Source organism: Salvia miltiorrhiza, chromosome 3 (assembly GCF_028751815.1).
Source record: "Salvia miltiorrhiza cultivar Shanhuang (shh) chromosome 3, IMPLAD_Smil_shh, whole genome shotgun sequence".
Lineage (NCBI taxonomy): Eukaryota > Viridiplantae > Streptophyta > Magnoliopsida > Lamiales > Lamiaceae > Salvia > Salvia miltiorrhiza.
Genome location: NC_080389.1, coordinates 59,685,835 through 59,698,792, shown reverse-complemented (window position 1 = coordinate 59,698,792; position 12,958 = coordinate 59,685,835). Strand labels below are relative to the sequence as shown.

The window sequence follows — 12,958 nt, the reverse complement described above, 5'->3', positions numbered from 1 at the left end:
AGAGTTTTAATTGCAAAAAACCGAAGATTGTATATTTATTTGCTACATTTTAAAGACCATATCTAAAATGCAAATTGAGTAGTGGTTTCAATGGCAATTATTTACCCCTTGTGAGAACTACAAATTCTTAATAATAATGCAAAATAATATAAATTCCTTATAATATATTAATTCTTTTAATTAGAGCATTTTTTTTTCTATGAATGTCCATTTTAATTCATTTTGAAGGATGGGAAGATTTTTCATCATCAACCTATCTAAACTTAGGAAGCACGATTTTTGATAATTATGGGACAACAAAGCGCAACTCAGTAAGACGCCTCCCCTCCAACTTATTGGGTTCGAGTCACCAAGGGAGAAAATGGAGAACCATTATTAATTCATCCTTTTTTTTAAAAAAATGTTGATAATTGTGGATAACTCTAATTGCACTCCTACTTCACATGCAAAAAACAATAGTAGTATAATATTCTAGAAAGCTCTTTATGATTGTAGATTGATATATTTGTAATTTTCTAAAAGCATCTCCTAATTATAAAATTCGCATACTTTCAATTTTACTATGTAGATCGATATATTTGTAGGTACTGTCTTCATATTTTAAAGATTCCGATTGTTGGGATGAACTAATGCAAATATAATTTTTTTTTAAATGTATTCCAAAAAAAATACTAGCTTCAGAGAAACCAACAGTTATATAAAGAATCTCAAAAAATCAAAAATTAGATTCTTTATTACTATTAAATTACACGCCATATTATTTAAGATTTTTTGGACATCACTGAATTAACTTTAAAAATAATTTATAAAAAATTATAGTAAAAGAATTTAGACAAATAAACATTATAAAAACTTAAAAAAAAAACAGTGAAATAGCGCAACATTCAAGACATTATATAAACTTAACTATCCATAATTATCTTGACACAAAGGAAAAGAATCAGTTCCTTTAAAGAAACTAATTTCCAACTTTTACATATCCTGGCATGTAAAAAGTAGCACATCAAAATTATAGTTCTAAGAATAAATAATGCATTATTATATTATTAACAAAAAACCTGAGATTAAGAAAGACGATCCTGATTTTAAAGTCCACCATAAAAAATGAAAAGAAAAAAGAGGACCTTTTTTTAAAAAAATTATTTAGACCTGGAAGTACAAGCTGGTGGATATATGGTGGTTTGATTAACCGGCAAATGGAGCTGGCACTCCATATGCAACTCGTTAACAGCGCCAATGAGCCACACCTTCCATCGCGTTCTCGTCGACCCTCGGAGATTGAGATCGACCACTTTCCGGTCCAACGACAAGTTGACGGCTTCAGCTTCTTCTGAATTCAGAGGTATGGACTGGGACTGGGCGACAAAGTTGAGCTCCAGAGACTGGTTGGGTCTGACGTCGAAGGGATCGGTCGTCAAGTAGGCTATTTTCTGGTTGCGGAAGCTGAGGGTGTAGAGCATGTTGTAGAACCTCGCGTGAGCCTTTGTGTTGTCGTTCTCTGCTTTGATCACGATGGTCGCTTGCACCATCATCAAGCTGGCCTCGTCGAAGTATATGGTGTCCATTTGGGCTCTTATGACGCTCACTTGGGGCACCCTCGGCCTGAGTGTCATGTACCCGATGAAGATCACGATGCCACCTATAATCACCAACACTGTTAGTATGGCGCAGATGATGGAGACGCACCAGATCAGGGGGTGGGTTTTGTGGTGGGGACCCAACCGCTTTGGCATTGGGGCGGTGGAGGTGGCGGCGGTGGTGGTGGTGGTGGTGGTTTGAGAGAGAGGGCATTAGGAAGAGAAGTCCTAATATTTAGGTGTTTCTTGTAAGGAAGATATGGAGGGAGAGAGAGAAAGAGAGAGTGGGATTGTTGATGGGTTCTTAGCTCTGATGGGTGGGGAAGGTTTTGGTATCTACCTTTCCTAGGCATAAAGCCATCTTCTTGTAATATTCTAACTTATGCTGGCTTACTTGGTACAACTTTAACCTAGAATGCGTAATGTACAACTTTTGTACCTTCATTTTCATGACTCTAACCTCAAGTTTCTCACAGACCTTTTGCCGCAAGAATCCTCAAGTTGATCTACACAGAAAAACTAGTCAAGTTGGTGAGATTTAGAACATCAAGAGCCGTGTCTCGTCCCAAAAACAAAGAACGCGAGATGGGGATCGACTAATTTGCAGAAGCCAAAACTGGAAGATCAGAGATTGGGAGTAGGGGCCACAGAGGGTGAAGGGAACAGACACCATGAATCTTCAAAGTAATTTGACACTAATGTAGGCGAAATCAAAAGTAATTTGACACTAATGTGCCCTTAAACCTCCAAAGCAAAACAAAAAAGGACAGTCTAATGCAAGAGAAAACAGAAAGAAAGATAAGTATTTGTTATTGCATGCATACTGGAAACGGAGGAGAATAAATACGAAAAGAGAGAGTAGCACTTACATGTGAGTGGAGCTAAATAACTCCGTTGCTCGATCTCCAGCAGTTAACCTTCAGCCCAACTGTTGAATTTCAGACTTGGTAACAGATGGAATTGACAAAAACAAAATCAAGAAAGAAGTATGTGAGCCACAAAACACCAGACTGTGCGGTGAGAACCACATCTAGAATCTCACACCATCAGCGAAGATTCTAGCTGCCCAATTATAAAGAGGATTTACGGTATTACACAAGGACAATGAAATTTCCTGTGTGTAAGAAATAAGAATGCAGTATACTGATTTCATACAATACGAGTAATCAACTTACAGATATGGACTTCTAAGATCACGGTCTTCAGTGAGATCCATCATACGGCAATTCATCTCTACAGCAGGACTGGAAGTACACTCTTACTGAACTGATAGTTAAATATCAAGCATCCTAACATTTAGGGGCAGCAAAATCTGTTCGTGTGTGCAAGAAACCATTGAACACCTTATGCCAGAGCTTTAATATATTCACTAGCTGCAATTTGGTCTTCACTATGAAAAGAAGAGGCAGCGCCATATCCATCGAGAATGGTGGGTTGTATTGGCCAAAATACATGAAGAAGATTGACAGCTGAAGGTGGTACTAATCTCTGATGGTAGGTTTAAAGGGCTTGATTCGAACAAAGAAGACGAAAATTCAAAAGCTAACGATCATATATTCATCATAAGTCAGCAGGAAATGGACTAATACAAGTATTAGCTAGATGACAAAAAGACAGAGGTGGAAAAACTGTTTCTTTCAGTTACTTTGCACTCTAAAAGTAAATATCTACCCATTGGCAAGGCATAAGGAATGTATAAAATCGTAGATTTGTGGGAAATACACCATAAATTGATCAGATCCCAATACCAGTTTAACCAAATCCAACAAAGAGGCAGAGGACAACATTGCTTTCATCCAAACCGCAGCGAATCTGTTACTAATATAATGAAGAAAATACTATAAACTGGATATGTATATGTTTAAGGGTGTGTTCTCTTTGGCTGCAAATTCATCATATGAAAATGAGGGTTAAGAAAATATGGAAAAAAATGCCTCAAAAAAAGAGAAAATATGGAAAAAATTTATCACATTTTAGTGGCCCCCACCTTTTTTACCCCATGTTCTCTAGGGCGGATGATATAGGAAAATATTATCACATCAATAACCCATGATAATATTCATCATGAATTGGAGTGAAAATGCAGGAAAATGGGGCTGCCCGGAAAAAAAATTCATACTGTCCGGGGAAAATTATCCACCCTACAGAACATGTGACAAGAGTAGAAAAATCATGAAAATATTATGTTTTTCACTATTTTTCAATAAAATAGAGAGTTTTACTAGGAAGGAGAAACTAAAATGAAGAAGGAAAAGACATGTATTTAACATCTAGAGGCCAGAGCATGAGATGCTCAGAGATTTTCAATTATCAATAGACAATAGCACAACTACTATGAACCACATAGAAAATCGCCTACTGCATTTTACAGTCAAGCTTGGAGACGGGAAGATATTCACTTCCTTGAGTTAGTGGTCATATATTTCCACTAGGAAAGAGATAACTAAAAATTAGTAAGGCAAAGCATCTGGGGGGTTAAATCACAAGATGCTCGGAGTTTTAAATTAACTGCATACCATAACTACTATGAACCACACAGAAAGTTGCCTAAAATCTTCAAGCTTGGAGACAGGAAGATTTCCACTTCCTTGAGATAGTGTCATAGATTTCACGTGCACATTTTCCCTCCTTGTAGAAAGCATTCTTCACTTTTGTCATCGTAGACTCAGAGATTATAATTCTTTCATCAATCATCTTCTCTACAAACCTTCTTAATTCCGATAACCTTCCCAGGTTGCATAAACCAAGAAGCACGGCATTGCCACTATCATCACGGGGCGAGATGTTGTTTTTAGCCATATATTTCCAAAGCTCAATTGCCATCTCAGGATCATCACCATCAAACAACATCTTGATGGCAGCAGCAAAATTTGCAGGGGTTGGATCCCACTCATTCTTGATCATCTCGATAAAGAACTTTCCCACTTCACGTACCTTTCCATTCTTGATCAAACATCCAAAAATCATATTATATGTCAAAGAATTAGGAAAAGCGCCATGGAACGCCATTTCATCAAGTAAACGAAAGGCGTTGTCAATGTCATTGTTGCTGGTAAGCAAACTGATTATGACATTGTACATCATCAAATCAGGTATCAGCCCACTTCCAACCATGATGTCCCACAGCAATATAGCATGAGCAGAATCATTCTGCTTCACAAATATATCAAGTGCATTAGAGAAGAATCTCAAACCTGGCAAGCAATTCTTCCCCTTCATCACTTGCAAGAACTTAATTGCCTCGTCACCCTGTGCTCCGCGAACAAGAGTATTTAGAAGTGCATCGTAAGCATACATATATTCTGGGCTCCAACCAACACGGATAACCATCTCTCCAAAAGTAACTTTTGCCTTGGCTACATTCCCTTCCTTCTCACACCCTTCCAACAAAATCGCATATGAGTCAGCATCTGGAGGTATCTTACCTTTTACTCTCTCAAAGAACTCAAGTGCTTTTCCAATTCGGTTATCTTCTCTACATATGGCACTCAGTAAAGAATTTACTGCGACGGTATCTGGTTGGATCCCGTACCTGTAAACTTATTCACTTAAATGCTCAAAACGTACACTGATGATTACAGTTAAATGTGGAGATTTTTCAGAGGCAAAATCAGTTTTCCACTAGTTCGCGGAACAAAGAGGATGGTATGGCAGTAACACTTGAAGAAATTATTCAAGTGTTAACTGGCTAAATAAGTTTGAATATAGCAGTTGCATTGACAGAAAGTCGACACATCAGAAACAATTCACACGACTCAAATATCAAATGAAAAACTTTAATGATTTTACAAGCGAATAAAACACAAGTTCATATATTATTCAACTAACACTATCATTCCTGAGAGATATTTAAAGAAGAATTTCATTCTCCATTTAAAGACTCTTCGTAGTTCCATTTCTACATTACTTGATCTTCAGTCTAAATAGAAAACCACTGATGTTCCTCCTACAAGAACATAGGTAAGAAAAGCCATACCTGATAACCGCGCAGAAGTACCAAGTTCTCTCCTTTACATTCAGTATAACCCTATATCCTTGATCCTTTAGATAAGGAATCTTCAAAATCTCGAATATTACTATCGTAATTATGAAATTGAGAATCTTTTCAAAATTATGAACTGCTTTTTTGGTCTCTCAGAAGAGTATGTCCATCTCATATTCATGTATTTGCTTTCAATTGGATCAAAACAAACACAAGTTCAAAACTCTATTTCTCCTTCCACGACCAATTAGAACCAAACAAATTCACAAACATCATAATCCCTAATCACACAAATTCAAATTCACCGCAATACAACAGAACTGGCACTGCCTTACCTCTCCAAGACACCGAAAGTCATAACAGCATCATCAATCCTCCCTGCAATGCAATAATTCTCAAAAACTGAAACGAACGTCGTCAGCGAAAGCAAGCCCTCTTGCTTCATAGACCGAATGGCATCCCACATAGGATCGAAGAGCTTGTTCTTCCCCAGCATATCCACCATGAGATTCCACGAGTATGGAGTGTGACTGCGCTCCAGCCCGGACCACCGGAAAAACTTGGCGGCGGCGGAAGGGGAGTTGTACGAGTGCTTGAGGACTTGTTGAATGAATTCGGGCTCGGGCTCGATTAGACTGGAGGCGAGACGAGCCTCGACCTCGTGCGCCGGCGCCGTGGCGACGATATCGCAGAGGATTCGGGCTTGGGGATGGACGTCGGCGGCGCCGTGGTGGGTGGGGAAGCGGGTTGGAGGAATCGAAGTGTGCGAGCTCGGTATTTCTGCCGCCATTTAGGTCTCTTTTTTCCTAATTGTTAATTCACTCTTCTTTGCCGCTCAAGATCATCGGTTTCGTGCGAAGTGTGGGTGCGACGGCCGGCGGTGAGTGGCGGCGCAGCCGTTAGAGTGGTAGTCAGAAAATGTTGATTCTTCCTTTTTTTTTTCTTTTTTCAATTTTTGAGAAGTGAGAATTGAGAGAGTGAAATAATTTTATGAAATTAGTAAGGGAAAATTTTGGCTTAAAAGAAGTAGGGAAAATTTTGTTTTATTTTTATATTATAATTACGTAGAGAGAATATCGTAATTTAGCAATTTATTAACTAAAACAAAAGGTACAATAAATATGAATATGCACAATTTTTGTTATCTAAAGTATCGTTTAATTATTGATGAATTATCATCTAACAAATTTATAAATATCAAGGGAAAATAGAGTGTTGACCTGAGTATGTATGATCGGAAATAAATCGGAGATGAAGAAGAATTTAAAGCGCAAGAAAATAAGAACACATTGTGAAATCTTTCTCTCCAAGTAAAAATTATATATTATCTAATCTCTCAAAAATGAGTACAATGCGTTATTTATACTACAAATACAAATGGTATAACATTAATTTTACAAACATTCACGTACTACTGCATGACCTCTAACTAACCACTTTCTTCAGGAGCACTAAATAAAACTGATTAGTCAGTTTTTGGTCGGGTGTCGTTATCTTTGCTTGCAATCTAGAGTTGGTGCGATCCGGCTTCCGGACTTCCACATTGGGTCTTCATCTTCCTACAAACGGTCAGACGGCGTGGACCTTCTCCTTCACTAATGTCGACCAACACGGATTTTTCCTTTGCTAGAATTGGCTATTATGAACTTTTTCCATTGCTAGAAGTGAGCTAGCGCGGAGCTTTTTTCCCAACACTGTAGATTTAGCTAGCATAGGCGTTTTCCCCTGGAGTATGTTCACCATGAGCATTTTTTCCCTTGCTAGAAGATAACCAGCGTGGGCATTTTTTTTTCCTTTGCTAGAAGATAGTCAGCGTGGGCATTTTTTCCCTTGCTAGAAGATGGATAACATTAGTTATCCTCTATTATTCAAATAGCTTTATGATGATAAATTTGGAAGTGAATATAATTCGATTATTCTCTTATAAAATGGTGTTATAAATATGATGTATATTTCTCTCCTCATCAATTATGATTCCCAAATCACCAAACATAAATACTCACTCTGTCCCGCGAAGTTTGAGCACTTTTCTTATATGACATTTTTTTTCCTTTATTTACCTTTTCGCCTACCACACTTAACACACAAAATATTAATTTCTTAAAATTTGTGCCGAAAAAAATTGCTCAAGCTTCACCGGACGGAAAGAGTAATAAATTATATATTATACAAAATACGAAATTACTATATTATTATTGAAACTAATTTTACACGTGTATATACACTTTTTGCTTAGTCGAGTTATAATCTCAACAAAATAGTGATAAAAAAATCGAAAGAGTTTGAGTTCGAAGAGCACTTTTGCTTAGTCGAGTTTTAATCTCAATAAAATAGTGACCGGCAAATCGAAAGAGTTTGAATTCAAGAGCATTAATATTGGAAGAGAAGATAGAAAATTTTTACATAATTTATGAAATTTATGAAATTTTTACATAAAATCTTTTATAGCATAAAGACTAAATTTTAACCTACAAGTTGAACCTAAATCAAGAGGCCCATTAGAAATATCTCTTATCCCAAGACTCATTAAAATCTTTCTAGTAAAAACTTATTAGTAAAGGAAAAGTATTGCTTCGTCTAAATGATGTACCTCGAATTATATGTATTTTTTGTCTTTCAATACTAATTATTTTTTATCTAGGGTTGTCGGGTTTCATTTCATATATGTCTTCAGGACTCACTTTATTTTTCTTCAAGGTTGATTTAGTTGCCTCATTTTCAGGGCTGATTTTGCTAGCTTTTTAATTATAGCTTTATTTAGGGCTGATTTCATTCTATCAGGATTGATTCATTGAGGCAACTAAATCATGCACTTACCTTAACTATCATCATGCATAATATTGCTAGTCATATTTTTAATAAGTGAAAAGATTGTTTAATCATGGTTCAATATAATGGGACAATAGTTCCTATTTTAAGGGAGCACAGTTTTCAATCAACATTCCACAGTTGACTGACTAGATATTTTAAATAGTGGATTATAGCGATTAACGAAAGATTTCAGATGTGGGAAATGGTGCATAATGACCACAACATAAGATTTTATCAAAATTGCAAGATGACTCTCTCATTAGTGCGAATTAGAAGTGTATTTTCACATAGCTAACATTCACCTCAATTATTTCATAATTTTTCCATGTTGCAAACGTGAAAGGATTGTTTTAAGCCTTGCTTTGATGGAGGAGTCTTAGACAATCAATATGTAAAGGCTATCTCTATATTATCGACAAGACAAGTGCAAGAATCGAAGATGAAGACGTCATTGAAGCGTATCAGGTTGTTTATTTGATCGTTTAACCTTAATTTATTGAACTATAATTTTTTTATGTTAAATCAACATTCAAGTGCCATTAGAGATATATGTTTTAACCTTAGACAATTAATCTATAAAGATTGACCAACAAGAAATCTTGTATTGTAATTAAAACAAAACTTGATAGGAACATTATTTATTTGCAATTTTTAACAAGCATCAATTGAAATTCTTGCTAATACAAGTCAAAAGAACACAAATTCTGAAAATTGTCCGAGTCATATAGGTGGTGTTCATTTTGATGGATTAAATAAATTTAATTTTATGATATATTATGATATAGTGTTTAGTTAGATGGACTCGGCCTGTGACTTAATCTCGGGACAATGCCACATAAGATTAATCATGACATATGAGTCTTGACCTTTTTTCTCTATGATAAAATTATTTTAAATAATTTTAAGCCCACGTATTTTTTAGTAATATCATATCAATATAATCTGAGTAATCGAATGCAGCCTAATGGGATATTTGTAATAGAAATGAGAGAGTAGTATTTTATACAAGTGGCTCGATTTGCGTTGCTATCGATAATTTTTAGTATTAGAAAAAGAATAATTGAAGAAGTAGTTGCAAATAACTGTCATTTTCTGTTGGATGTCGATTAGCTGATACACACCCTTAAAACGGTTAGAATGCAGACAGGTAATCATCTCAACATTCTCTCTCTTCCTCTCTCTCTCTATATATACGTGGTTTAGGATCAATACGAAAAAATCTCGGAAACTCGTCTGCAGCAGCAGCAGTAGCAATCATTTTTCCAAATTCCACTCACCTCTTCAGTTCTTGGTCGTTGCTCACCTCTTTGATTTTCAGTATATTCATGAATCCCGCCAAAACCTTAGCCAGAATCCCCACGCCGCTAACTCCGAATATCAAATGGAACGACGTCGCTTTTCAGTTCTGTCACAAATCCCCTGTTTTTGCGCCGACGAGATCGGCGCGCGACCGCCACCGTCTAGTAGCTAACTCGGTTCGCACAGGTTGCGTCGGATTATACTTCTGCGGGGGTTTCGCAAAATCGAGAGGGAGACAAGTTGGATGTATTAGAAGAGAATATAGAGAAGGTGATGAGATTATTGATGATTTTTGTTGGGGGTTTTTATTCAATTGCTGTAGCTGCTGCTATCTTGCAGGTTATCTATGGATGCCGCTTCTTCGCAATTCTCGCGGTTTGGGGATCGCTCGTTGGATCTTTTCTTTGTTTTATCAAGGTGAGCCTTTTTCAATCACGACATTATTTTGTACTATATTTATTCAATCATTACACCTAGTTGTTTGTTATTATGTATGGATTGGATGATATTTGCTCTTAACTTGTAGCTCGTTTATGCTTCCGAGTGTTGAATACTTAATGGCAATCTCTGTGAAGATTTGGGAGTGTAGTTTATTCGCGTTTACTTTAGGTGATAAGACAGACAGACAGATAGATAGATAGATAGATAGATAGATAGATAGATAGAAATGATATAGGCTAATCCATCACTTGCTCTGATTGATTGATTTTGAGCTTATTTGATCGTCTAAATACTCAATCATGTTGCACAAAGTAAACACGGGCCATGTTATAAAGCTATGTGGAGCATTAACTTGAAAAAATGGATGGAGTAACTATGGCTTCAGCAGCCCTCTTTCAAGAATGTGAGGCTCTTTTAGTGGTGAAGGAGCAATTAACTTGAGTTGGCATTGAGTATATTGCTCATACATGGTGAAAAGTAAAAACTCCGGAGTTTTGATTCATGAATGGTGAAAAGATGCAGTCGAGCTCGGTCTAGTTTCTTCACTGCATTCTTTCAGCAAGAAGTCAAGAACTAGTGTAGTAGTATCAAATGGAATTAATTCCAGTCAAAGGCTAAATTCAAGACTTGAGCAGTACCTTCCAAAAGTCAATGCCTGTCGAATGCCATATAACATCTCTACAGTTGATTGATAACAGATTTTGTTGAATACAGGGTTGTGTTTATGTTATATCGTCATTTCAAGGCTATCTATTGGACCGAGGGAGAGTGATCTCGTCCCTTGTTGAGGCTACTGGTACATACTATACCTATATACATTGTTGTTTTCGCTTTCCTTTTTGAATCCATTATGCAATTATTGGCATCTTGTTTCAATGAAGATGGCAACTTTGAGTTTGATTGTGCACAATGTAAGTTGTGCATGATATGTCTTTGATCTTGGATCTGGAAATTGCATAATTTGAACTAATCTGTGAAACACAGGACCTATGCTCCAATCTTTAGTTTAGTAGCTTATAGAGAACAACCAATTCTGCAATATTGAATGCATGATCTCATTGAGCCTCAATTATTCCCAGAAAACTGTACTACTTAGAGCACATTACTTAGGTGAAAAACTTGTTTTAACGCGTGTTCTCACTAGTTACGATCTCTCTGGAGCAATATAAGTATGTAAAATGTGTACACTACAGCATCTTAGCTGATCTCCAAAAACTTTAAAAATCGACGTAGATGTCTACCTTCTCGGAACTGTGATGTTGGTGTTCGGGATGGGGCTGTACGAGCTGTTCATCAGCAATCTTGACAAAGCGAAATCCAGCCCAGATGGAAGCACCACCTACAGATCAAACTTGTTTGGCTTGTTCACTCTCAAGGTTTTTTTTTTCCCCTTAGCAGATCAAATTTGACATGTATACTAAGTCATCAAATATGTCAAGATTTGTTATTTGTATTGATATGAATCAGGAACGGCCGCGGTGGCTGGAGATAAAGACGGTAAACGAGCTGAAAACGAAACTGGGGCATGTTATAGTGATGCTTCTTCTGATTGGTTTCTTTGACAAGAGTAAGAGAGCAGTGATACAATCACCTCTTGATCTTCTTTGTTTCTCTGCATCAGTACTCCTCTGCTCTGGTTGCCTCTTCTTGCTGTCAAAGCTAAACCACTGAATTTTCATAATAGCTTAGTGCTTGAATCCTGTGCAATTATAGTTGTGTATTTATCCAAGTTGATGTAGAGTAATTCATGCTAAATTTGTCTTTGATTCATCTCATCATCTATATGTATGATGTATCTATCATAGATGGGCAATGGAAGTATGAGTTTTGAGTTCAAATCAAGGAAGCAGGAAATTGTACTATGAATTTGGATTATAATAATATGTATGCACCTATAATTCCACTTTTAAAAAAAGTTGATCATATTGATCCGATATCACATATACTTTTATTGTATTTCGTTTATATGTTTAGTTAAACATAATTATAGTATAATATATTTATCAAAAAAAAATTCGTGATATTAAGTAAAATGTTAGGCGTGCTCTACTTATACCTAGTGGTGAACAAAATAATCAAAATCGAATAATCCAACCGATTCAAACTGAAATACTATTAAAATATAGCTTATTTTTTCAATTTTTCGATTTGGTTCGATTTTATTTTTCAAAAGAATTTAATTTTTCGGTTCGATTTGATTATGTAAAAGCTGAACCAAATAAAAAAATTGAATTATATTAATACATACATATATATATATATATATATATATATATATATAGAAGGGTTCAACAGATAATGATAAATATTTAGAGAATAGAGAAATCGTGAAACAAAAACGAACAGATCTATAATTTTGATGAATAAATCAATGTACCGCATGAACAACAATTTGCCCCTGGTTCAAATCCTGCTGGTGGCTAGTTTTTTTTATCTATTTTTACTAAATACGTCTGTTATTTACTTATGTTGATCTGTTCGTAAAATATATAGATTTGTTCATGATGAATAAAAAGATAATTCTCTGTTGAACTTAACCTTATACACATATTGATATATCACTTTAATATTAAATGAGTACAATTTAGTTTTTCTTTTTTTCAGTTTTTTTCTATTATTCAGATTATTTCAATTTTAATTTTAAGAGTTTCGATTAGTTTAATTTAATTCAATTTTTAAAATAATTAAATATAAATATAATTTAATTTTTAGCAAACAATAACCGAAAACCGAATGCCAGAAATCTACTTTTACGTTATCAGCTTGGGATCCCCCTAGACTGAGATGGTTGGTAGTCTACAAATGTACGGACAAAGGCTCAACTTTCCAACACGTCACCCAACCGCTG

The 12,958-nt window shown here is 35.8% G+C and overlaps 3 protein-coding genes across 6 annotated transcripts; 1 reads left to right on the top strand and 2 right to left on the bottom strand.

Moving 5' to 3' along the window:
- Positions 1–892: 892 nt before the first annotated feature.
- Positions 893–6,573, bottom strand: LOC131014910 (pentatricopeptide repeat-containing protein At1g77360, mitochondrial-like). Of its 4 annotated transcripts, none has more exons than XM_057943065.1 (5): positions 5,895–6,573; positions 2,753–5,109; positions 2,447–2,520; positions 2,017–2,083; positions 893–1,639 (listed from the first exon to the last, which is right to left on the bottom strand). In XM_057943065.1, exons 1-2 carry the CDS (start codon positions 6,347–6,349, stop codon positions 4,134–4,136), a joined length of 1,431 nt encoding a protein of 476 aa, XP_057799048.1. In that variant the 5' UTR covers positions 6,350–6,573; the 3' UTR covers positions 893–1,639; positions 2,017–2,083; positions 2,447–2,520; positions 2,753–4,133. The 4 variants fall into 4 exon arrangements, with proteins under 4 accessions (XP_057799048.1, XP_057799049.1, XP_057799051.1 ...); XM_057943066.1 differs by having other exon boundaries at positions 2,447–2,505; XM_057943068.1 differs by having other exon boundaries at positions 2,447–2,494.
- On the bottom strand, positions 1,140–1,733 carry LOC131019079 (uncharacterized). The gene has a single exon (XM_057947761.1). The coding sequence runs from the start codon at positions 1,731–1,733 to the stop codon at positions 1,140–1,142; it is 594 nt and encodes a 197-aa protein (XP_057803744.1).
- A 3,122-nt stretch (positions 6,574–9,695) lies between the features above and the next one.
- On the top strand, positions 9,696–11,948 carry LOC131019078 (uncharacterized). Its single transcript, XM_057947760.1, has 6 exons — positions 9,696–9,791; positions 9,838–9,939; positions 10,009–10,086; positions 10,825–10,906; positions 11,344–11,486; positions 11,578–11,948. The coding sequence occupies exons 1-6, from the start codon at positions 9,696–9,698 to the stop codon at positions 11,779–11,781; spliced, it is 705 nt and encodes a 234-aa protein (XP_057803743.1). The 3' UTR covers positions 11,782–11,948.
- The last annotated feature ends 1,010 nt before the right edge of the window (positions 11,949–12,958 follow it).